The 24,614-nt window shown below is 36.2% G+C and overlaps 1 protein-coding gene across 3 annotated transcripts in view; it reads right to left on the bottom strand.

The window, feature by feature from the left end:
* The window catches only part of adgrb3 (adhesion G protein-coupled receptor B3), a 179,977-nt gene that overhangs the window by 30,375 nt on the left and 124,988 nt on the right, over positions 1-24,614 (bottom strand). For all 3 annotated transcript variants that reach the window (XM_082154409.1, XM_082154408.1, XM_082154410.1), the window contains 5 exons: positions 22,810-22,912; positions 20,969-21,012; positions 12,288-12,414; positions 10,211-10,314; positions 10,021-10,123 (listed from right to left, as the gene is read on the bottom strand). In XM_082154409.1, coding sequence (XP_082010535.1) covers positions 10,021-10,123; positions 10,211-10,314; positions 12,288-12,414; positions 20,969-21,012; positions 22,810-22,912 — 481 coding nt within the window. The remainder of the gene's footprint in view (positions 1-10,020; positions 10,124-10,210; positions 10,315-12,287; positions 12,415-20,968; positions 21,013-22,809; positions 22,913-24,614) is intronic.

Below are 24,614 nucleotides of genomic sequence, written 5' to 3'. Positions count from 1 at the left end.
GCTGCTGCTACACCAAGATATGAAAATGTTGCTTTCTATTATTCAACAGGTAAGGTAAAATAAAAGCAGATGCTACACTAGTAGCATCTAAACAATTCATAAAGTATGGCTGCACTGATCTCTGCTTAATAGGAGCATATCTAGTATATTTACCACAAATAATCATACAGCATTTTCTTCTAGTTTCCTTCACTGCTGCCTGGATTGACTATTACTAGTGTCACCGCTTACAAAATGAAAATTCCACAGGAAAAGTAAATTTTAATGTTTTTCATCATGTTCAAACGTTATTCACATCGGTTCTTTCCAATCAAAATCCACAATGTTTGCGTTTGGAAAGGTGCCGTGGGCTATCCTCACATCTTAGTACTTGAGAAGATAAACAAGTCAGCAACTGATCAAAAAGAAGTTGCACATAAATACAGACTAAATTACACACTAAATTATAGACTCGTCTTGAAGGTGAAGATTAGAATGATTTACCTCTGTAAACATGAGGTTTTTGAGGTCTGGTGAAAAACGATACTGAGAAATGTTCAGGAGAGCTGACCATCCCTCCTTAACAGAGCAGCTACAACATGATGCTTTTTCCTATCATTTAAAATCAATATGAAACAAAAAAAGAACAATTTTTACTTTGTAATGCACATTTCGGGTCTTATGGTGCATGGTGCATCAGTTCACAATATTCAAAAATGTCCTTGCAATCTTCTATTAAACTATAAAATAAGCTCTGTCTTAGCAACAAGTTTCTTTTTTGGCTGACCACAAAAGGATTATGCATTATACAGATCAGACTTTTAAATTCAAATTTAATTCCTGGATTTGAAACGAGGTAGCAGAGTAGCATCTCTAATTTGAATGTTGGGAAGTAGAACTAAAATTAATTGAAATAAAGAAGTCGTATCATTTAACTAGAAAAGAAAGTTTGTCAAGACTGTCATGTTGGCCTTTTAAAAAGTTTAAAAAAGGTTTTAAGGTTGTATATGCTTTATGTACTTTGAATACTGATATATACAAGAGTTGTTAGAACGACAGATAGATAGATAGATAGATAGATAGATAGATAGATAGATAGATAGATAGATAGATAGATTTTTTTAAAGTTAGACCAACTTATTCTTTAAATTGAAAGTAAAAGTTCAGTGTCTCAAAGTGAATAAAGTCTGGTTCATATAAATCTACCATTTCATTTCCTCTGACAGCTAGTACATACTGGCACTCGGATCCTTCACAACGAGCCACAGGATTAAATGGCACCTTTTCTTGCAGCGAGAGATAAGAGGAAGTCTCTAAACACCATTTAATAATCCGACAGCCCCATAAGACACCTTAGGTGCTGCTAGTGGAATAAGAACAGACTTTGTGTCTGTCCGGCTTACTCTTTATAAGAACTACAGCACAGAACTTACGTCTTTACCTCTTAAAGAGTTAGTTCACCCAAAAAGAAAATTTCAGTCATTAATTACTCACCCTAATGTCATTCCAAACCCGTAAGCCCTTCGCTCATCTTCAGAACACAAATGAAGATCTTTTTGATGAAATCCAAGAGGTTTCTGACTGCAACATTACCAATTTCAAGGCCAAGAAAGGTAGTAAAGACATTGTTAAAAAATAGTCACTGTGACTACAGTGGTTCAATCTTAATGTTACGAAGTGCTGAGAATATTTTTGTGCACAACATTTAAAAAAAATAAAATAAAGACTTCATTCAACAGTTTCTTCTCTTCCGTGTCAGTCTCTGACGCTGTTCACGTTGTTAACACAGAGCAGCGTTTCCGGGTTCTTCTCCAGAACGCCGGCTCAGTATTGGCTGGATCCTGTGTCAGTTGCATGTGTCAGCGTGCAGATGTTGCAGTCTATGGAGGAGTCAGAAAGCTCTCATTTTCATTTGCGTTCTGAAGATGAGCGAAGGGCTTACGGGTTTGGAATGACATGAGGGTGAATAATTAATGACAGAAATACAAATTTTGGGTGAACAGTCTTTTAGAGGTAAAGATGTATGTTCTGTGCTGTAGTTCTTAAAAAGAATAAGTATGCGCTTATTCCATTAGCAGCACCTAAGGTCCGAATACACTTTTGCTAGTTTAACGGCAGGAAAAATAGTCTGCATGCCCGGCGCAACGGTCTAAAAGGGTTGTCCCTATTCTCTTAATGAGTAATGGGTGTGTTTTGATTGTAACGTGGAATAAACCAATCAGTGTCTCATCTCCCATTCCCTTTAAAAGCCAGTTGCGCTCGCGCCATGGTGGATTCGCTATTTACATGGGGGAATTTGCAAGCATGTCAGGTAAGAGGCACGGATCTACAGGACAAAGTGTGTGCGCGTTGTGGACCCGCCTCTTTAAAATAAAAAATAAAGATATTGCAGTCTATTTCAGTTGTCTCAAAATAGTAACTGCGCCTGAACACACCTCGTTTTCAGACCAGCAGATGGTCTGATGGGTGCAAATGCATTTGCTATTTAAACAACGTGGCGCAGGACGTGAAAATGATAACTGCATCGGGCTGAAACTAGCAAAAAACACTTGCTGCATTGCGCCGGGTGTATGATAGGGCAACACACACTAGAAGAATACACAGTCATTTCTCATAGGTCTCATAAAGGGTCTACTGCACACACACAAACAAACACATTCACAAAAGGTCTATATTTGTGCCACATTTCAACTAACAAATCTCCTTTATTGAGAGCAAGTTTGTAATGAACATCTAAGGTTCCTATTATTTGCCATTTGTTGCATGTCCTCAGTTGCATGTTTTATTCATTAACCAATATAACCAGGTAAGAGGCATGATTGTGCACAGTCTCCTACTTTCAAAGCTGACATTAAGACAAATCTTATGAAGGCTCCAGACAACAGAAAAAATAAAAGCACATTTTAAATAACTCACTGGGGGCTAAACCGTTGTCAGCAGCCTTAATCATTTCGTGGGAGGGTAGTTGAACCGCTTTACATCTTTGATGCAATAAGGACGTCAACCCTTTGTTCCACAAAAAAAATGAATCATTCTATAATACAGTTTTTGCTTATAATAATAGTTGTTGATGGGTCAACATTTTTTCATTTCCCATTCATTGCCAGCAACCATATTACCCTGTAGCCCAAGACTGGTTGCCCACTGAAGCTAAGCAGGGCTGAGCTTGGTCAGTACCTAGATAGGGAACCTCCTGGGAAAACTAGCTGCTAATAGAGGTGTTAGTGAGGTCAGCAGGGGGTGCTGCTCACCCTGTGGCCTGTGTGGGTCCTTACGCCCCAGTATAGTGATGGGGACACTATACTGTCAAAAAGCACCGTCCTTCAGATGAGACGTTAAACTGGGGTCCTGACTCTCTGTGGTCATAAAAAATGTGGTCATTCAAATTTTTTGATGTCTTTTGAAAAAGAGTAGTGGTGTATCCTGGCCGAATTTGACCAGTGGCCTCGGTCCATCATCATGGCCTCCTAATCATCTCCATATATACTCATTGGCTCTATCACTCTGTCTCCTCTCCACCAATAAACTGGTGTGTGGTGGGCGTTCTGGCGCACTATGGCTGCCGTCGCATCATCCAGGTGGATGCAGCACATTGGTGGTGTTTTAAGGAGACTCCCCCCTTCCATATGTAAAGCGCTTTGAGTACCCAGAAAAGCGCTATATAAATGTAAACAAATTAATATTATTATAAACAGAAAAGCAGATTTGCATTCATTTGGGGGAAAATGTTGAATCCTCCCTCATGCTAAATGTAAAATGACGTGGTGTGGAATTAAAAAGGAAGATGGCAGTGTTTATGATCAGCACTGACAGGCCTTCAGATCAGCTCAACGTTCAGAGAAGCCGCAGGCTGAGTGCTCTCTCTCGCATGGCCATCACGTCATATGTGTGACCTTCATCTGGAAGCACAAACCTGCACCCTCTGTGACACGTATCCATCGTCTTCGCCAGTGTGATGAAGCAGGAATTACACTAAATTGCTACTTGAGAGCGTGGCAAATGGCTGCAAAAAGAACTGGCAAGACAGTGATACACTAGAGAATGGCATTTTATTGTCATGGTAACACAGATGCACTGACCATTTCAAATGCTGTGCCTTAGAAGTGGACAGAGCAGAGGTCCAGATGTAATTATGGTCCATTAATGGAGGACCTGCTGCACTGCTGTCATTAAGACTTACACTGAGCGTTCTTAGAATAACGACATCAATAACGATAAATCATACCATGCATGTCTAATTTGTATCTTATTTTTTATAAATGGCATGTTTAATGGCAAATATCCCATGAAGGCACCAAAGCTCTGTTCCAAAACCTTAAGGCATTATAGGCATGCTCCCAAACACAAAAAGCTGTTACAAAACGTAGGCAGCAAAACTATTCTGCCTTCAAAGAGATCTCGTTTTGGCTACATTTTAAAGGCAGTATCACATGTAGTGTTTACGAATAAGGAACTAACAGAATAAACTGCAATAAGCTTGTGAAATTATTCATCCAAGATGGTGGATGGATGGAGAGGAAACTGAAAAGTTTCACATTGATACAAAATGTCATACACTGACTACGTTTACATGCACCCTCATAATGTGATTATTATGGGATTTTGGCAATATTGCCATAAAACCTCATGTAAACACAATACTTAGATCAAACTAATGCGAATAAGCTCAATCGTAGTAACCACAATCACATAAAACTATATGGTGTACGCTGCTTTAAACAGGCATGTAAACACCGTAATCGCATTACAGCTCTGACCAAAGTGCACATGTGCTCGGACGTACATGGGTGACTTGTTTTCACACACTTTCATGAATGAACTTCATGAGTAGCCTGGTTAAAACCAGACCATTCTCAGTAGTAACTGAGTTATGGTCTGGCAAAGCTTTATTAATAACTCATTTCCAAAGGGGTGTCACCAACGGACGTCGCTCAAATGCCTCTGGGCGCAATTGGATAGACCTAAAACCAATCAGAGCGATCGTCATCGTGTAAAGCCATATGCTGCGTCCATAAGTTACACTACGCCATAAAAGTATGTAACTTTACTCTTTTTGTGAAGAAAAGGTATTTACTTTTGAATGTGTAGCAAAAGAGTAGGCAAGCTCTGGGACATAGACCTACTACTTCGTCATCTTTATCGGACGGATCTGTCGCGTGCATCCTGTCACTTAAACTGCCCTGTCAATCATCTTGTCACAGTTAAAATCCTCTATTAAATCTAATTTAATTTCCTACTGTTTCGGAGAGAAATGTAGTAGCACGTTCATCTGCCCCACTGGCATGAAATGTCTTTCATGGAGACTGTCCTCATGTGTTTGCAATTTGAATATAATAATGTATTTAAAAGTTGCTGCGCTTCAACAACGGACGTCGTTCAAATGCCTCTGGGCGCAATTGGATAGACCTAAAACCAATCAGAGCGATCGTCATCGTGTAAAGCCCGCCCCAACGTTTCTGATTGGTGCCGCGATTTCGACGGATTAGAAATGGGCTTGAATGAGCTCTTTGCCAGACTACTTGCAGAGCAAATCTAAATTTGCCGGAAGGTGTCTGGGTTTTCCCAGGCTACTTCATGAGTGACATTATTCAGAAGTTTTCCCTCAACTCTGTAACACTAAACTCGCTGCGCAGTCTCTGCTCCTTATCTTCATCCAGAAACGCTGTGAAAAACATGACGGCAGCGTAGGCATCCCACTTACAGCGGCATTGCTATGTTTTTCGAATAATATTCAATACGTCCATAGAAATGTGTTAACACGCCTAGTCGCCTACTGTATGTTAGTTCATTATTTGTGCTATGCATTGGGGTATGTGAAGAATGGCGTTAAAATTAACACACTTCTTAATGAATAATCAGAATAATTCAAATTGCAGGTAAACAGGCGTAAAGAGTTTTGCTTACTGCGAAGTCCTTACTCTGATTATAAAATTAAAAATCTCATTGTTGGTGCACACGTAAACATAGTCATTGTGAATCTTATTCTGTGCAAAGAAAAAACATTCAATAATTAATTGAATATTTTTTCTTTGCACAGTTTTACATTCATAAAAGTGCCGTAAAACGAAACTTGGTTTTCATTGTTTCAAAAATGATTTTAGAATCAGTGAGTCTCTAAAATATAAAAAATGGAGAGAATACATTCCTACAGTGTTCCTTAAAAATCCATATATTTATTTAAACACAGATGTTCTGTCTTGCAAACGATCTATACCTGAAGAAGTATTGCTGTTTAAATATGAATATTTTGGAAACTATGACGTGTATGGGACTGTTTTCTGTACAGATGTAGGTGTCCTAAGCACATGCCTGATTTGGATTTATTTAGTCTATTTAAAAATATTTTTAAAGTTTTCTGTTTTGGTTTAAATGGTAATGCTTTATTTTGAACGTGTTGCTCTGAATTAATTAATAACTTTTTTATTTTATCTTATTAAATAATTATAATAATTTCAAGTAGAATTACTATTTAAAAAAACATGTTTTATAGAACAAATAAAGCCAGCTTAATTAAAGTCTTTCTGTTTGTCCTAAAGGAATGCATTTATAACCCATACGTCCTCAAGGTGCATTCAGAAGAATGCCAGTCAAGCATCTCACCAGGTGATGGAACAGATCTACAGTCAACGGCTTCTTTTGATCAGTTTAATGTAACAGGAAATTCATTTGTTTTAACCTTGGGAATTGACTTCCTTCCATCCCAGAACGCTCGTTAAAATTAGAATTGGAAAAAGCTCATGCCTTGTGCTGCCCTGAAACTGCGCTGAAATGTCTGACTGTGTGACTGAGTAATGTGTTATTCCCGCAGCAGCGTTGACTCACTCAGAAGCCCTATCTGTGTGGGCAGCGTAGGAATAACGTTCCACTCTGTGTAAACCCTCCTCTGATGATAACCAAAAACCACCAGCTGTGCTAGTCCTGACAAGCTTGTAAGCAGTGAGAAATCAACCTCTTTTATCTTGTTTACTCAAACGAGGGTAAATGAGCGTCATTTGTAAGCGTGAGAGTGAATAATTAATCTTTGTTCTTCCGAAGTTCTGCAATTTCCCATATCCAATCATCCCTGATGTTGAATTTGAAATGGTGAATGTGAGAAAATTTGACTCTAGGATCTACTGATCAAGATCTGCATCTTATAATTACATCTTGAATGACTTATATACACCATCTCCACACAATGAGCTGGAAAAAAGAAATCATTTTGAGCGTTGCCATCTAGATGGAAGCCTATTTAGTCCTATTTAAAATGAATTGCAGACATGTAAAGAGCTTTAAAATGCTTTCACCCTACCTGGATCCTGAAATTTAAACGTTCCATTCACAACCATTCGTAACAAATGTTCAGATTCACGTGGGCTCTGGATATTGCAGAGAGACTGTTATATAACTGGACCATTTGGACTGTGAACACTAAGGGATTTTTGCTTCAAGTTTACTGTGATGCATATCTACTAATCATCATCACAAACAGGACGAACTTTAGTTAACTTTAGTTTAAGTCTTGCAAATAATAAACTTCAGTTTAAGTTAGGGGTGCACCGATCCGATATTAGGATCGGATATCGGCCGCGATACTGACAAAATAGCTGGATCGAGGATTGGAAAAAATAACAGATCCACGGGCCGATCCAGGTTTTTTTTTTGGTTTTTTTGTCGTCGCAGCAGAACCTACGTCATTCGTCATGCAGCTTCACGTGTGTCGCATGCTAGAAGCAACATGGAGCGAGCCAGAGGCCGTTTCTCAATACCAAGTACGCAAACTTCGGACTTGTGTCCTTGGTAGTTCGGACTTGCCAAGTTTGACTCAGGAGAACGAACTCCCGAGGACGAGAGGCGGCAAGTCCGGTTATTCTGCAAATGGAACAGCAGCGTTCTTGATCGCGTCACTCAGCTCGCTCTGGCTACTCCGGTCATCTCTTTATGTATGTTTTAGCCAACAATAAAACGAAATATGTTATAAAACACCACTCTGCCTCTTTTCATAAAAAAAAAATCTTAAACATATTAATGGCCACATAAATGTGGTTCAGGCAAACGCGTACATTGATCATCTTTACTGCATATATTTATAACAACACGAAATATAAAACACAACCCTGCTTCTTTTTGTTTTCATTTTTTAAAATATGAAACATATTGATTATTAAAACTGACATTTAAATTATGATTAAATTATGATTAAGTGAGCATTCACAGGTCATGTTTGTGATGGTGGTGTGACACTGCACTACATGTTTACAATGTTTGGTTATTATTTGTATGTGTGATCAAGTTGTTGTTCGACCAACTTTTTATTTGTTTATTCTCAGGTTCAGCTGCTATGTTGCATTTTAAATTCCTGTTTGCAGGACACTTTATATTTTTTACATGTTTACAATGTTTGGTTACTGTTTGATTACTATTGTATGTTCAACCAATGCACTGTTTTGTTTCTTGTGGCTACATTTTATTTATTTTAATTTAAGAGTTTGATTACATTATATTTTGTTATTTTGTCTTAGTTATGTTTAGTTAGTAAAGTCTGGTGCCTTTAGTCTCTTCAAGGAAGGTATAAGGTGGAAGGTATACAGTTTATTATTAATTCAACAATAGTATCGGATCGGTATCGGGTATCGACAGATACACAAAGCCCAGGCATCGGTATCGGTATCGGGACTGAAAAAGTCGGATCGGTGCACCCCTAGTTTAAGTCTTGCAAATAATTGAATCTTTTTGTTACTCGTATCAGTGAGTATAAAGTATCCCAGCTTCCTTAACTGAACACCACCAAAAAAAACTTCCCTCAACTAAAAAAAAAACTGATGATGAAAGACCGTTTAGTCTTTAGGGAAGCCGATCACTTGGAAAGAGGTTAGGATAGATTAGATTTTGACGTCAAAACTCACTCATCTCAGCGAGAACAATGAAACCGCAGCATGTAACAAAGTCAATAATTCAAAGCATAAAAGTTTTATGTCTCGTTTGTAGAATTACAAACTCAAAAGCAAAAAAAGTTCACAGTCACATGTCTATTCTATTTGTGGTTTACATGGACACAATCTTTCTGGTCTCGTACCTGCGTCCGTCCATTTTGCATTTGCGTTGTATAATTCAGACTGCAGCCAGCTGGATTCTGGCTAATGTATTTATTTCTCCTTGGCATTGGACACAGAGCGATGTACTCACTTGCTAAAAATAACTGCCATGGCTTGCTGAGTACTAATTTAAGACTCAAATATAATCTAGTATACTGATAAACAATGGTGAAAAGAAGCTCATGCTTTTCTGAATGCACAGAGGAAACCATTTAAACCGTATAGGCTTATGTCTTCAAATCAGCAATAAAGAAATACAATCCAACATCAGTGGTATCATAACTTGGGCTTCAAATACTGCTAAATACATGCCTTTAAAAAAAAAGCACCTGGCTCTTTTGGGTTCAGTTTAAATGAACCTATAACAAAAAGTGATTCATTTACCAGACATTTGCTAAATGAACCTAAACTGAAAATATATGTACTGTACATAAATTGCTTACCACAAGAAAATAATGCAATTTGTTTATACAAACACAACAGCATATAACAGAATATGCAGCTCACTACACAAAAACTCGAACATCTGGATAGGTAGGTAGGTCACTTCAGAAAAAATTAGGCCAGCCGGCTTGAATTTAAGTGAGTCACAATGCCTCAAAATAGAGGAATTAAAACAATCTGGCGGGGTGGTATGATATACAAACAGCAGACAGAAAGTTCTTCACCAGTATTAAGTAAAAGCAATGTTTCGTTTACATTATAAACCCGTAAATGTCTAGATCGACATAATATTAGTGCAGAGAAGCTGTCTGGCATGCAAGACAAGCCTGAAAAAAAATCAGCCCACACGCAAGCCGAGAAATAAACATGAGAATCCAGAGTGGACATTTTGTTCAAGTACAAATCGACGCTCAAATTCTCAGTAAATGCTTGGTGGCCTTCATTGCAATTTCAATCTAATCTGGCAATATCGGAGTAAAATGCATTAGAGACGGATAAAAGTGGATAAAATTGAAATATTTACCGCATTGTGTGTCTGCGTCTGTCCAACTAGTATCAGGATGTTGGAGCAGATGATTGAAAGGCAGAAATTGATCAGAATGATTGACCTCTCTGACCTGATGTACCTAAAAAGAAATGGTATATCAAAGTTGCATTCCCCCAAAAGTGCAATGGCATTATTTGTAATATCCCTTGTACATCAATGCACTTACCTCCATAGAATACCATACACCACGGCCAGTGTGATCAAGGCCAGACAGGACAGACCACAGCCCACTATTAGTGTCACAGATGGAACCCCTGAGTACTCCATAGCCTGTGAATGGCACACAAGAGCTTCAGTGAGTGATTTTCAAACCCATGTACCACTAATAAAAGCCCGTTTCAGTGCCTTGTAATAAAGCACATTACAGCGCACTAGCTTGTTGCAGCACAGCCATTTATACTGCACAAATTCAGAGGATTAAAGCACAAGCTTTTTTTGGTCTCTAATTCATTTGTCCCCATTCAATTTCCCCTTCACATAAATAAAAGGTGTTTTGCCCCCATACAAATGAATAGGCTATTGCTCATTATCAACAGGTGGTTGCTTAAAGTCACAAGCCATAATTAACTAAAATACGTAACAATCTCTTTTAAGCCAAACCAGTCCACTTTAAGGTCATTTGGTAGGTATTTCCAGTAATGCAAGTGCAACTCCTTGAATCGGAAAACCTTCAAAATGGAATGTCAGCGTTACATTCAAATAACGTGTAATCACATTAGAACTATGACACATTAAAATATCAAGTTAAGTCACCTTTATTTATATACAGCTTTACAGAGATAACAGGAAAATAAAGCAACAAAGTTTGTGCGGACAAAAAAATATGACAACAATGGTCCCATAAATTAATAAATTATTTAGTTAAAATCATGGAAAATAGTGGTATTTTTAATGGTATTTACAAAAAAAAATGCTTCAATGAAAAGGGTGATTGGGTCTTTTAAAAGTAGGATAGGGGACTTTCATTTGTCTATCAAAAATGTGATTGGCTCTTTAAACTAAGGAGGGACTTTTGCCGACATATTGATTTGTTACAATTTCTCCAATATATTTGTATACGACTGGACTGTCTCTGCCCCTATCATGTCTCTCGGTTTGGTGTTTAAATTATGTTTAAACATGCATCACTGGATGCTGACCATCATTTTGAGCACAATTTAAAATCTCAGAACATATTGTGTGTGTATATATTGTGTCCACATAGATATATAGGCCTATATATGACTACCTATCATCTTAAATAGTTGCTTGTATTAGGTTCACAGGCCTTAACTAAGCCCTGGCAGTGCATATCCCAGCTAGTCCCTTTATTTATGCCTTTTCCCCCAGAATTCCATCTGACAACCCCCTCAATCCAGCTCCCAGGAGTCACAAGTCATTGTGACATATCAGCCGTGCATTGCAATGATGGGAGTTATCAAACTTTGCCCCTGCTGAATCACGGAGACGCAGACAACACCATCATTTTCACACGGGAGCCATTTATTCACTGACTGGTCACATGGGTAGAGAAAAAAATGGCTGCCTCTTACTCTGTAGAATAAAACAGCCATGTTTTGCTGTCTGCTGAATCTACTAGTAAAGAGACCACAGCTGATGGCATTGTTTCTCAAATGTGAAGCTTATCCAAATGCTATGAGCAATACATAGCAAAGGTAAAAGGTAGATTCATATTATACGGTTACATTAATCTACGTCAATGAGACGGGGAACTTTGAAGCCATTATTGCATAATAAGAAAGCTATAATTTATTTGCACAATCCAGGAATATCTGCATAATATCTCAACGCTAAGAATTATTTTATTCATATAAATATCTTATTTAATCTCACTGATAAAGAGGCTACAGCAGATGCCATCTCAAACATGGACATATCCAAATGCTTTGAGCAACATTTAGAAAAGGCAAAATGGAGATTATGATAGTCATGATAGTTTTTTACCCTTAGTTTACATCAATATGTGAAGGGGGAAGCTTAAATAAATTGTGAAACAATAATTAAAATATTAACGATATACTGTCCATATAATAATTGAATACTTTAATAGCAATTAATCACAGAAGAATCTGAGCTCACACACACACATAGGCTGCATAAGCTTTGCACAGGTAGATTTCTATCTTAATCAAATATGACATAATTGAAGTCAGTTATTAAATTTCACTTTGAAAACCACACACGCACTTTAATCAATACAGCATCTCCTGTGATCCCCCGTAGAAGTCAATTCCAATACTTACTATTTCTCTGGGTTGTTGAGCCAAAATGGCGAAGGTAGATACCCGATCACATAAGCATTTGGTGTGGGATGCATCGGTGAGCACAGTTCTGCATCCTTTAGAGCTCCAGCTGCCCCAAGAATCGTTCCTACACAACACAGAGAAGATTAAATAGCTTTAACAAGCTTTTTTCCCCCTCTGTGAATCCGTCGCTCGGAATACTCAACAGTGCTCTCTCATCTCACCCACTTCACTCTTACTTAAGCGACAGAAAGTAAACGCAATTTTAGTGCAGATCGTATTGAGTGCGACTGAAGCGCTGGCTGAAGGCTCTTTCTGTGGCGCTGAACGACTCGCTGCTCACAGATACACTCACACCACACAGAGCAAAATAAACCCGAACCTGTGGTTCCCTTTGACGCTGGTCCTAACGTTCTGCTTCAGCTTTCTCTTATCTCTCTCTATCGGTGTGTATTTCCACTCGTTTTATTAATTAGCGCCTTTTGGACGCTTTCCTGAGGGAAAAAAAAACAGCCTAGAAACGGCGGACGGCATCAGATTGATACTCTCTTGCCTCCTGCCTCGCGCTACAGCGGAGGGGGGAGATGCCTCAGAAATAGTCCCTTTTTCTTGTTCGTTCATCCTGGTTACGGCATTTATCCGTAAATATCTTTAGTTCATCCAATTTTATAGCTTTTGTTTTCGCAGTCTTCTTCCTCTGAGACGTAAACGTCAGGGAAAAAACGAGCGGAACCGTTAACCACCCCGTGAAAACTGACTGGATGGTAGCAGCCAATTTCTCCTTCTCTGGCTAGCAAAATGATAGAATAAACATCTCACCTATTTATTAATGCTTACACATCTCGGTTGATATTGCTGTGGTTACATCTAAAGATCACATGCTGATATATCACAACTTAGCTTGATAATAAATAATTTAAAAGGGGGAAATAAGCTGATAAACATAATTCGGGTATGTATTTACTTAACTGATCAATGTTTGATTACAATGATTGTGTAAAATATTCATATCTGAACTTCTGATATAACAAAATCAGTTAGTCAACACTGTAGTTCTAAACTACGATTAACCAGTTGATACTGTAAAAGTGCAATATAAAAGCTACATTGAATTATAGTGCCTCCAAACGATGCATAACAAATACAGCCTTTTTCCAGAGGCTGTATAACATGACACCTTTAGTAACTCTTCCCTGAGGAAGACTATGGAGGATTTTGTCTCAGCACATCTCCATAATTAAACCGCAGCAATTGCTCTCTTTTCAAGGTTTAATTAAGCTTTAAAACTCACCCTTTTTCATATGCATGGAGAGCATGCATAATAACTTTCATTAAAAGTGAGTAAAGGGCATTATATGATAGCATATCTTTAGTTCATACATATTCATATATGAAAATGTATGATTCGTTTAAAAATTTCATGACATTTCTAAGTACCTGAAATGTACATTAACTAATGATCCAAAAGCATTTCATGCATACCAAATGACCCTCAGTTTTGAATCATATTTAGCTGTGTACAACATAAATCAGGCTGGATTGATTCGCTCATGGAAGACGAAGTGTGGCCCTGTCCTGTCTAACCGCATCGACAGCAAGCCAATAGCCACTGACTCCAGGCATTTATCAGGACATTGTGGAATGGATTACTGTGGGTTGCCATGTCAGCAAACCTATATGATTTGATCCACTCAATATGTGGTCAATTCATTCAATCATTGACTATATGACATTATAGAAGCAACATTACGTTATCATCATTGGAATTGGAAGTTGAATATATTTTCTACCAGAGAGAAGCCCATTTATTTTCCGTTTAGTTGCATCTGTTCTCTAGTTACTCACTTGGCTCTTCCGGTCTGGGTGGAATTTGAAAGACACACAGTCTGTGGAGGAGTCTGTGGGTGTATGAATTACGCTAGGCTCAAGATAGACTCGGTTTCTAGGCAATTGTACGAGGAGGAACTAATGACTTTAAATAGCCGAAACTGAACATGGCGCTGTCCATGGTACTGAATCACTACATTTAGGGTAGCAGAATTACACTATAAACATTTGACCACAAGTTTGTGATTTTATGCTTTATTTAAAATAGTTATTATTTTATTTAATAATAATCCTTTATATTTTATAACAATTGTACTGTTAGGATGCCAGGTTACTGGCAGCAATTCACTTAATATAGAAAAATGTCTAAACTGCCAGATTGTTGAAATCAGGGGTCTATTCATGTCTGTTTTGTGGTTATTTTTGGACTGTTCATTTTATACATAAGCCTCGAGTCTAACAATAATCCTTTAAAGGCACTTCACAAAGCAATTCAGCATTACACTTAATTCAATTCTGTATGAAAAAAGTAGCATTGGACACCTGACAAAAATACAACATAAAATGATCACCAACCGCATGTTTTAATTCCTATATGATTCCAAAATCAAGGAAATGATGTAGATATCATATATATAACAAACTTATTGACGATTTTTATGAACTTAAATCATGGCAGCATCCATGTTGCACAGCACTAAACATGCAGTTAATTTTTAATAACTCCTCCTGATGCCTGTCAATTTTCTTCAAGACTGCTAGAGACTATATCTTCAACAGGTAGAACATAAAAAATCCCACTACTTTTGAAGGTAATACTTCATTGCATTATGTATGAAACATATATTATTCCATAATCATTTCCAAGCATTTTATGCATTTAGATGCCTTTAAATTTACCATGAATATTTTGCATATATAGGATGCATGAAAATAAAACCTTTTTTTCTTCTCATTTCTTAGTTTAATCCTGTGATGTCACAAATGAATTGTTTAAAGTATAAACTACATTCCATGTACTTTCCTAATCAAGGTAAGGTTATAATAATTATAAAATAACGTGAAAAAATACTGTTTAAAATGTAGTTTTATATTGAATACAGCAAACCAGATTACAGGACGTGTCACTTGTCACTGCATGTCAGCTACCCATACACCAACACAACATGACAATGCCAGATAGATAGATAGATAGATAGATAGATAGATAGATAGATAGATAGATAGATAGATAGATAGATCTAGAACATAAGGTCATCTCTTAGAAAAAGAGTTAGTGGCAAACCATTACAAGAACTTTGCTATTCCAATCATCGCCTCTATCTCTTCAGAGGAATATTTTATGAGGGAAAAATGGAGATTTATGTCAAAGTTTCACCGTCCTGTGCTTTTTCATACATGAGGGAATTGATAGAGTTGTAAGTATTCAAGCGAGAGTCTGTATGACCGATGCAGAGCTGAGCAACATTTGGCCTCCGCGAGAAAGATCACGCCTTTAAATCAAGGTAACTTATCATTTTCACAATGCTGGGACATATACTAAACCTTACAGATAGCTTTGGAGAAACATCTCATCGGTTGTGCTGAGATGGGAAAGAAATAATTTGAATCAGATTATATACAAACGCTATCCTGAAGCCATGTTTATAGGATAACGAAAGTCATTTAAGTGAACAAGGCTTACAAGCAAACAGGATTGTAATGATTCACAACACATTCTCCTCCTTTTTTTTTTTAATCCCTGTTGCTCATTACCATTTTATAAAACAGTGCCTTTGTGTACCTACAAGAGTATTCTTGGTCCTCTTGCAAAATTAACATACTTCATTGTTTTTCTGCACAAATACAGTGTTAATGGCATCAACAACATGCATTCAAGTCTACGTGAATGAGAAATCCAGTCCAGACACAGTTTAACCTCAGTTTGTCCTCCAATCTCATGTTTTTCCAAATCTGTATATGACTTTCTTTCGTGGAACAAAAAAACAAACATTAAATGGTGCTGTTCCTGTTAATTTTAATTACAATGAAAGCTTTTTAAAGGATGTAGAAGCACCATAAAAGTCAACCATAAAAATTGTACACTATATTTCAAGTTATTTGAAGTCATACTACACTTTTATGTGAAGAACAGACCAACATTTAAGTTGTTAAATTCTTTTAACCACCTCAAACCGGATCATTCATTCAGTGAGTCAAAATCAAGAATCAGATCAGTCTGATTCATGTCCAAATCATTTAGACTGGCTTTGTGAACTGGATTGAAGTGAAATGATTCACTGAAAAGATTCAGTTCAAATGAACAACTCATTCACAGATCACTATTTCTCTCATGACCACTTCTAGGACTTAGATAAGATGTTTTGTGAATAATGACTAACATTTCAGTTTCAATTCCACACTGGTACTGACTATTTTTATAATATAATTTGTTGATGCATTTGTGTCCTTTTTGAAGCTTCACAGGTTCAGTCACCAGCACAAAAATCCTCTTTTTTTCTGTCCACAAAAGGAAGAAAGTCATACAGGTTTAGAACAACACTACAGGGTGAGTAAATGATGACATTATTGTCATTTTTGTCTGAATTATTCCTCCAAAGGTTCCACTCTGCGTGAACCTTGTGATATCAGAGGGAAAAAAAGATGAGCTTTCTCACTCTCGCTGAGCTCGTATACGCTAGCGAATATACATAATGACTTCCAAGAAGAAAGGCACAGAGTTATGATATGAATGTCATCAAAATCAGCAGCTTTTTCCCCCACGTTGTTTGAGAAAATCTCTCGGGGCTAATTAAAATTGCACCTCAAAATATGCACAATCATGGCAGAGGGAGCTGATAGAGTTGTGCATTTGTGTTCCGTAATTGTTTGCCTGCACAGGCCAATTTTGATTTCGTGCGAAGAGTAAACACGTTAACGAACAAATTTATTAATGAACATGCGTCCACATAAATAATCATGCAAACAGATTAGAGACTAAACTCAACAGCAAATTCATTTAAATTTATCATGAATAGGCATGAAATCTGCATTATTTGAGCCCAATAAGAGCGGCTCTTTTTTTTTTGATAGCAAATATGAAGCTTGTTTATATGAGTGTTTCAGGGCAGAGACCCCTCCCTCTTTATAAGCCGTCTATAATAATACCACAGGGCTAAAATCCATTCCAGTGGCTCAAATTACACTCAAGGGGGCAGACTCGGGTGGCCTCTTTATTCAATGAAAATTGAATTTGGTAAATACGATTTCTCTGTTCTTATCGGTCACCGCACAGAGAGGCCTGGCTCATATTTGCTCATTTCGCTTCTGAAGCACCGTGTAATTTTCACATTTGAAGATGATTAAGATTAAATAGAAGCCATTTTCAATTTGCAGCATGGACCAGACAAGACTAAACAATTAATAACTGGAATTATACAGATATCATATAATTATTGAGAAAGATCATAACAAAACAACCCGAATGAACACGATAATGCATGTTAAAGGAATAGTTTACCTAACAAATGAAAAGTCTATCATCATTTAATCACTCGCATGTTGTTCCAACCCTGTGTGAGTTACTTCTGAAGAGCAGAAAAAAAAATTATTTAGAATTTTTGTCAATCTTGTTTGGACCCCATTTACTTTCATTGTATGGGTCTTTTGTGTTCCACAGAATAACAAAAGTCATACAAGTTTGGTATGAAATGAGGGTATATCATAACAGAATGTAAATTTTTGGGTGAAGTATCCCTTTAACTACTCAGATCATAACTACTTTTATCGAATTGGTTTCACTTTATTTTGATGGTCCCTTTAACACATTCGGCTGACTATAAGTAACGTTGAACCTACTCTCATCAGAGTGTTAGTAGAGTTTTAGTAGACTGGTAGGGTTAGGGTTAGAATAAGTTGACATGTAGTTGCAAAGTTACTTATAGTCAACAGAATGTTCAAAAGGGACCATCAAAATAAAGTGTTACCGTATTCCTTAAGTGCTTTTCTGAGCCAAAAAAAGACCATGCAAATGACAGGAAAAATAACAGCACATGGCATGGTACATACAGTACTAATTACTAATGTAAGTTGAACTTGTTAGTGCTACAAATATTTCAGTGTGACCAAACCTGACTCTCATTTCTAGAAAACATCCCTTCCTTAGAACCTGTCACCACACAGCCTGGCCGAAAGAAATACGTGCTTCATTAATTGCACGCTGAGGAACAAAGGGGGAAAGGCTGCCAAATCCAAATGGACTCAGATGAAAAGCAAAGACGAGACTCAATGTCTCTGAAGAGGGTCTCAGAGCTGTAGTCACAAGCACAAGTGACAATAGAGAATATTAGATTCTCAAAATCCACCACACAACAGTTATTCTAGACAAAGAGATGTCTCATGGTACTGACAGAGAAGCTGCTTTGGTGGTATTAGTTTAGTGGTTAAAGACCTGAACCCAAACAATTTCGGTTAAATCCTAAATAAGGATCGATCCATGAACCATCAAAACTATATGCCTTATAAAATAACTAAATATTCACTGTAGAATGAATGCCAAATCTCAAAAACAAATATATAAGAAATGAGCCACCAATACAGTTATGCTCTAACTACAGTCCTCTAGAAAGAATAAAAAAAAAAAAACATTTTTTTTTTTTTTTTTTTACTGTTTCTATCTTATATCTCATTTATCATGTACTTTAATAGCAGGTTCACTACCATTCATAAGTTTTTTTTTTTTTTTTTTTTTAAGAAGATTTTTATTTAGTCTGCATTTATTTGATCAAAAATGCAGTAAAAACAGTAATGTTGTGAATAATTTTTTTATTTTTTACAAAGTAAAATTATTTTAAATCTGCTAAATAAATGATTAACTGTAAAATAACAGGTTTCTTTATTTAGATATTTTAAAATATATTTATTTTTGTGAAACAGAAATCCTTTGTAACATTATAAATGCTGATATTTTATAGTTTATAGTTTATAATGCATCCTTGCTTAATAAAAGTATCTCTTTCTGGTAACACTTTACTTAAAGGCTTTATATAATGATATAAACATATTTGAATGCATTAATTATGCCTTGTAATGCATTGCATGGTCTCATTAATAATTATAACAACAAGTAATCAACAAATATAATGCATTTGAACTTTGGTTACAATTATTTATGAAAATATATAATGCATTATAATGTACATTATGAATACCTTTATAATGCATTATACATAAAAGCTTTTATCACGGCTGGCTGAGGATGAAGATGAGGCGAGGAGAAGCAGATCTAAAATAGCAGCTTAAGTTTATTTAACAAAACAAAAGAGTAGAATCCAACAAAGAGTAATCCAAAACAATGAGTAGGCAACACAACAGTGTGCACAATACACAAATAACACCAGACCATGAGTTAACAGAACTGAGGGCATTATATACATAAACAAATAAACAAATGAGGAACAGGTGTGAGTAATCAATGAAACAATGAGTAACTACAGCCCTGTTCGGACGGTAACTGTTTCCCATGTGGACGTCCGTAAAAATACATTTGAATGACACCTCAGTGATAAAACTCATGCATTCGGATGGTGAAGTTTTCAAATGTCACATGCTTGAAATAAGTCCATATTTAATTTAATAATAGGAAAATAATCTCCTAATTAGTATTTCATTAAAAATAGGAAGATAGACACGCTATAGTTAATATGGTTTTCCGCCTTTTTATCTCAAAATTATAGATGTCATTTTAGAAATGTGGAAATGAAAGGTTGTGTCTTGGGTTGAGGTATGCTGGACCTTGATCTATTCTGAGAGACAGTATTCTCAGAATAACATACGGATATGGATTCTTTCTGGCTAATTTAGTGTATTTCTCAGAGTAATACGTCAGTTTTTTTCAAAATCACTATGAAATGCTGTTTGCAATACAATTTACTTTCACAATTAGCCATATTTCTTTGTGAAACAGGACATTCAGTGTGGAAAAATAATAAAACATGAATAGCATAATGAGGATGATTTGACTCAATAATAAACCCATAATAATTAAATTGTAAAAATTGTAAACATTTTAAATTTTTTAAACATTTAAATAAAAAAATAAAACATTTACATAAAAAATAATAATAAAAAATTTGTTAAACCTTTTTATTAAAAAAATTGTCATATATATATATATATATATATATATATATATATTAAAAAAAATAATCATTTTTAATTTACTTGGCCCAGTAGTTGTTTGGGTGAAATTGCAATAATGTTGAAAAATATTGAGGAATTTCAACATTTTAAGCTTTATTGCTTTGCCTTAGAAACAAGTTATTACATTTTGATTCAAGATTCCACAGACATTTTTTTTACTTGAATTGTGCACAATAAGACAGATAACAGGAATTAATAAAAATAAATTGTGTCAGTTCATGTTGACTTCAGAGTGAAAAGATAAGAGGAGCACCTGACAGCACCGCAAGTGTTCAAAATATTTTTCTATCAAATGTATTCTCTGACAATAACACGATCAAAATTCTATTACTGCTAATGTCAACCACTGTTTCACCTCGATAGCAGCAGAAACATGTTTCCATGGATACAATGCTCAATATTTCAACAAGCTATTTATTATTGCCCATGAAGTTATTGTATTAAAGGCTCATTTTCACAAATCAGAACACAATCTTGCACACACACACACACACACACACACACACACACACACACACACACACACACACACACACACACACACACACACACACACACACACACACACACACACACACACACACACACACACACACACACACACACACACACACACACACACACACACACACACACACACACAGAGAGAGACTTCAAAACTGACTTTCACTTACATAATAGAGCTGTCCCACAGTGCACAGAATGGATTCATTGTTCCCTGCAAGAAAACACACACACTGTGATTGGACAAGCGACATACCTATTAGACATACCACAGTACATACCGATAAAGAGACATTTTCACTACGATAGCCAGTATCTCAAAACATAAGTCACGTTATTTAATAGACAAATTAAGAAGGAAAGGAAAAAAGGAGAAAAAAAAAGCTCCCATTGTAATCATCTGGGCCATATCTTGATGACACAATGAGGAGAGAAATAACTGGTGATGGCAAATTAATTATCGGACTAATTACTGCTATTTGTCTGTTGATTAATGAGCCTGAAACATATGTCAGAGGTATTGTAGAGCTCCCCTTTGATTGGCTGGAGTGATTTAAAGAGGAACAGAAGACCATATTTCCTTCCCATTTCAACCCAAATGCACCCAGATTTGTCTTATAGTTTCTCTTTAAAAGACCATATGTTTCATTACATTGTGTTAGCTTTTTACATCAATTACAAGGGGGGATTTGGATCAATTGATTAGCGTTGCAGGATCATACGTTCACAGTCCATATAAGCTGTACATGCTCTGCATACCCAAATAATTTGAGAGAACGAGTTTGTGGACTTGCTAAATAACATTAACACTATAAATGACAATAAATTCCTTGTAATTTGAGGTGTAACACAAAGCTTACATAATAAAATGTTGGTAATATGTATGTAACTCTCCGTCATTTCGTTTTTTTTGGGCCAAACAACTTTAGTTTTCTTAAAATCTACCAGTAACGGAGGGTTTCGGATCCACAGCAGCTTTTGCACATACACTCTGTTGTTATGCATCAGCATCATTGTTCCGCGTTTTAAACTTTTAATCACGAAAGGACTCGAACTACACAACTACATAATCAAGGGCTTCATTAGTTGCATCAGGTGTGCTTGAGCTAGACCACATGAAATATCTGAACTGTCATGTAAATAATTCAAAATAATTCAACGGGATTCAAAATGCAGGTTTTTGAAAACTATACTGTTATCATCTCAGTGAAAACTGCAAAAGCGCGAATTTGTAAAAACGGTGACGTCATGCGCATGCGTCTTACGTGTTCAGTCTACAGGTGTGTAGTGTTTCTTTACAATGTGACATCGCCAACTACCGGCCTGGCATTAATAATTCAGTGTTTTTAGTTGTTTTTGCGGACCATTTTGACAACGTTGTCGTTTTTCCCGTTTTTAGCACATCGTTGTCGTGTAAATGTACCATAACACACACACAAACCGAACAATAGGCTACTTATGTTTATATTTATGTTTTATTTTTTGTAAATGACCATGCTTTTTACGAATGCTGCTTTCTATTTAATAGGCATCTGAAAAGACGTCTGATGCAAATAACATAGATACAGCCGTTATTGCGACATAAATTCATGTTAAACAAATCACAGTATCCACAGTTAGCTGTTTATTTCCAATAGATTTGGGAACTTTAAGACAGAAAAAATATCTGAAAAGTTGTGTGTTTTTGCACTTATCTGAAAATGCACTGAAATTGTTATCTCTCAATGGCATTTTTCACTCTGCCTATTTATAAAGGCTTTTGATGACATCCATGAAAGGATGGTCTTTGGGATATAAAGGCTGTAGATCAATCCCTTGTTTGAGAATGCTTATTGACTGCATGTATTGCATTAATGGCATATTAACATGCTCCTTTAAACCAACAGACCAATAAAACAGCAAAAGAGTAAAAAACTAGGAGGTTTTAGAATACATGCGACCTCCATGTCGGCATCAGTTAGCCTCTCTTGATTGTGTTCGTGAAGCGTGTTGAGATCTGACTGGTGCTTACATTAGCTAGATGAGCTAACTCAATCTCCAGCTGGGCTTCTGTAACTCTGGGTTCTGGTCGGACAGTCACAGCAATCACTTTTGAGTTCACAGCAGTGTTATTCCTGTGGGTCAGATCACAATCACACACAACGGTCAGTTCAAGCTTGAACGAGAAATGCTAATTAATTTCAATACTTCCATTATCATCAGCATTGATTTTTGTTTAAAGATCTTCATTCTGCACATTTGAATGGAAAGAGCTCATTTAGCACAGAAGTATCTCTCCAGGTTGGACTCAGTTTAGAAAAGTGGTGTTTGTAATAATTGGTGTTTCACTTCAAATGAGATATTTTCTGCTAGCAGAGACCAGAAATGTTGATACGTTTGACAACTTTGATTTTGGGAGGTAAATAAATAAATAAATAAATGCTACTCAATATCCAACTTTAAAGATGGGCAAAGTTACAGTATATTAAACACAAATTGAATTATTTTGAAGTTTTTTGATTTACTCGATTAATGATTGCCTCTGGGTAAAATGATCCCTTGCAGATGAAAAGCAGTCATTTGTCATCATTAGACTCAGAAAGTTATACTCAAAGCACTTTTGTGTACTTTATTACTTTTTGATTTCATGATCAAAACCAATATTTGTTGGCTATGTATATATTTCAAACATATTCAAGTGCTTTTATTATAAGCACAAGAGTACAAAAACATTTTTATATTAAACTTCAAGTAGACTTAGAACTCAAAATATCTCTCTTTCCTTTCATGCTTCCGTCCTTCTCTAACTAAACAAATTTTATTTGAGTATCATTTGTCAACGTGAACTGTTTAGGCCGGGCATGATTTCATGGTCCATTTAAAAAGAAGCAAAGACAGAAAATGGATGCCCAACAAGTAGCTACTCAAAAGTCTGCAGTGAGAAATGAATTTTATGAAAGTAATCGACAAAGATGCCACATCTGAGACAGATCTTTCAGTTTTATACTTCTGACATTATTTTACAGTCTGTCACACTCTTTGTTTTCGATTATCGCAGTCAGAACGCACATGTATTGACCTGAAAAAAAAGAAAGAAAACCTCTGTGGACTCAGCCATGGAAAATAAAAAATGTCTCTGTGTTAGTAGATCATCCTAAAGGCAAAAATGAATCCTTTTGAAATTAGATCAAAGACATTATCTGTGCATGGCTAACCAGCCTCTTGGTTTGATTTAAACAAGCAGAAGTGGACTTGTATGGTGTCATGAATCTCCACACAGCCTGAAAGGCATGAAATAACACGAAACTCTTAAAGAGATAGTTCATCCAAAATTTAAATTCTGTCTTATGTATGTATACTCAGTCATGACTTTCCAAACTCATATGACTTTCTTTATTTCATGGATCACAAAAAGTCGATCTTTAACAGACAATTTTTGTTACAATTATTTAACCATATAATGAAAGTAAATAGTGATTAGGCTCCAAGAGGATAAAAAAAAAAAATACAAAAACATAATTAAATTGGTCTATATAACTATATTTGCATACCACACTACATAAGTATTTTGAAGCTACGACTGACTGAAACTTAAATTCATTGAAAATCTTATCTGAAAGCCATAGCCACCATTTACTTTCATTACATGGAAAGGAACAGCTTAGACGCTTTGTCTACTCACATAAAAAAAAAAAAAGGAGAAATTTATACCAGATTGTTACTTTTTTGGTGAACCATCACTTTCAAATGACATGTTCTGTAACTGTTTGCATCTATATCACTAAAAACAAGCATCCATTTAAGTGCTCATGCACTGTTGATTCTCATAGCATGATC

The sequence above is a fragment of the Leuciscus leuciscus genome, assembly GCF_965113295.1.
Source record: "Leuciscus leuciscus genome assembly, chromosome: 22".
Lineage (NCBI taxonomy): Eukaryota > Metazoa > Chordata > Actinopteri > Cypriniformes > Leuciscidae > Leuciscus > Leuciscus leuciscus.
This window is presented reverse-complemented; position numbering and strand designations above follow the sequence as displayed.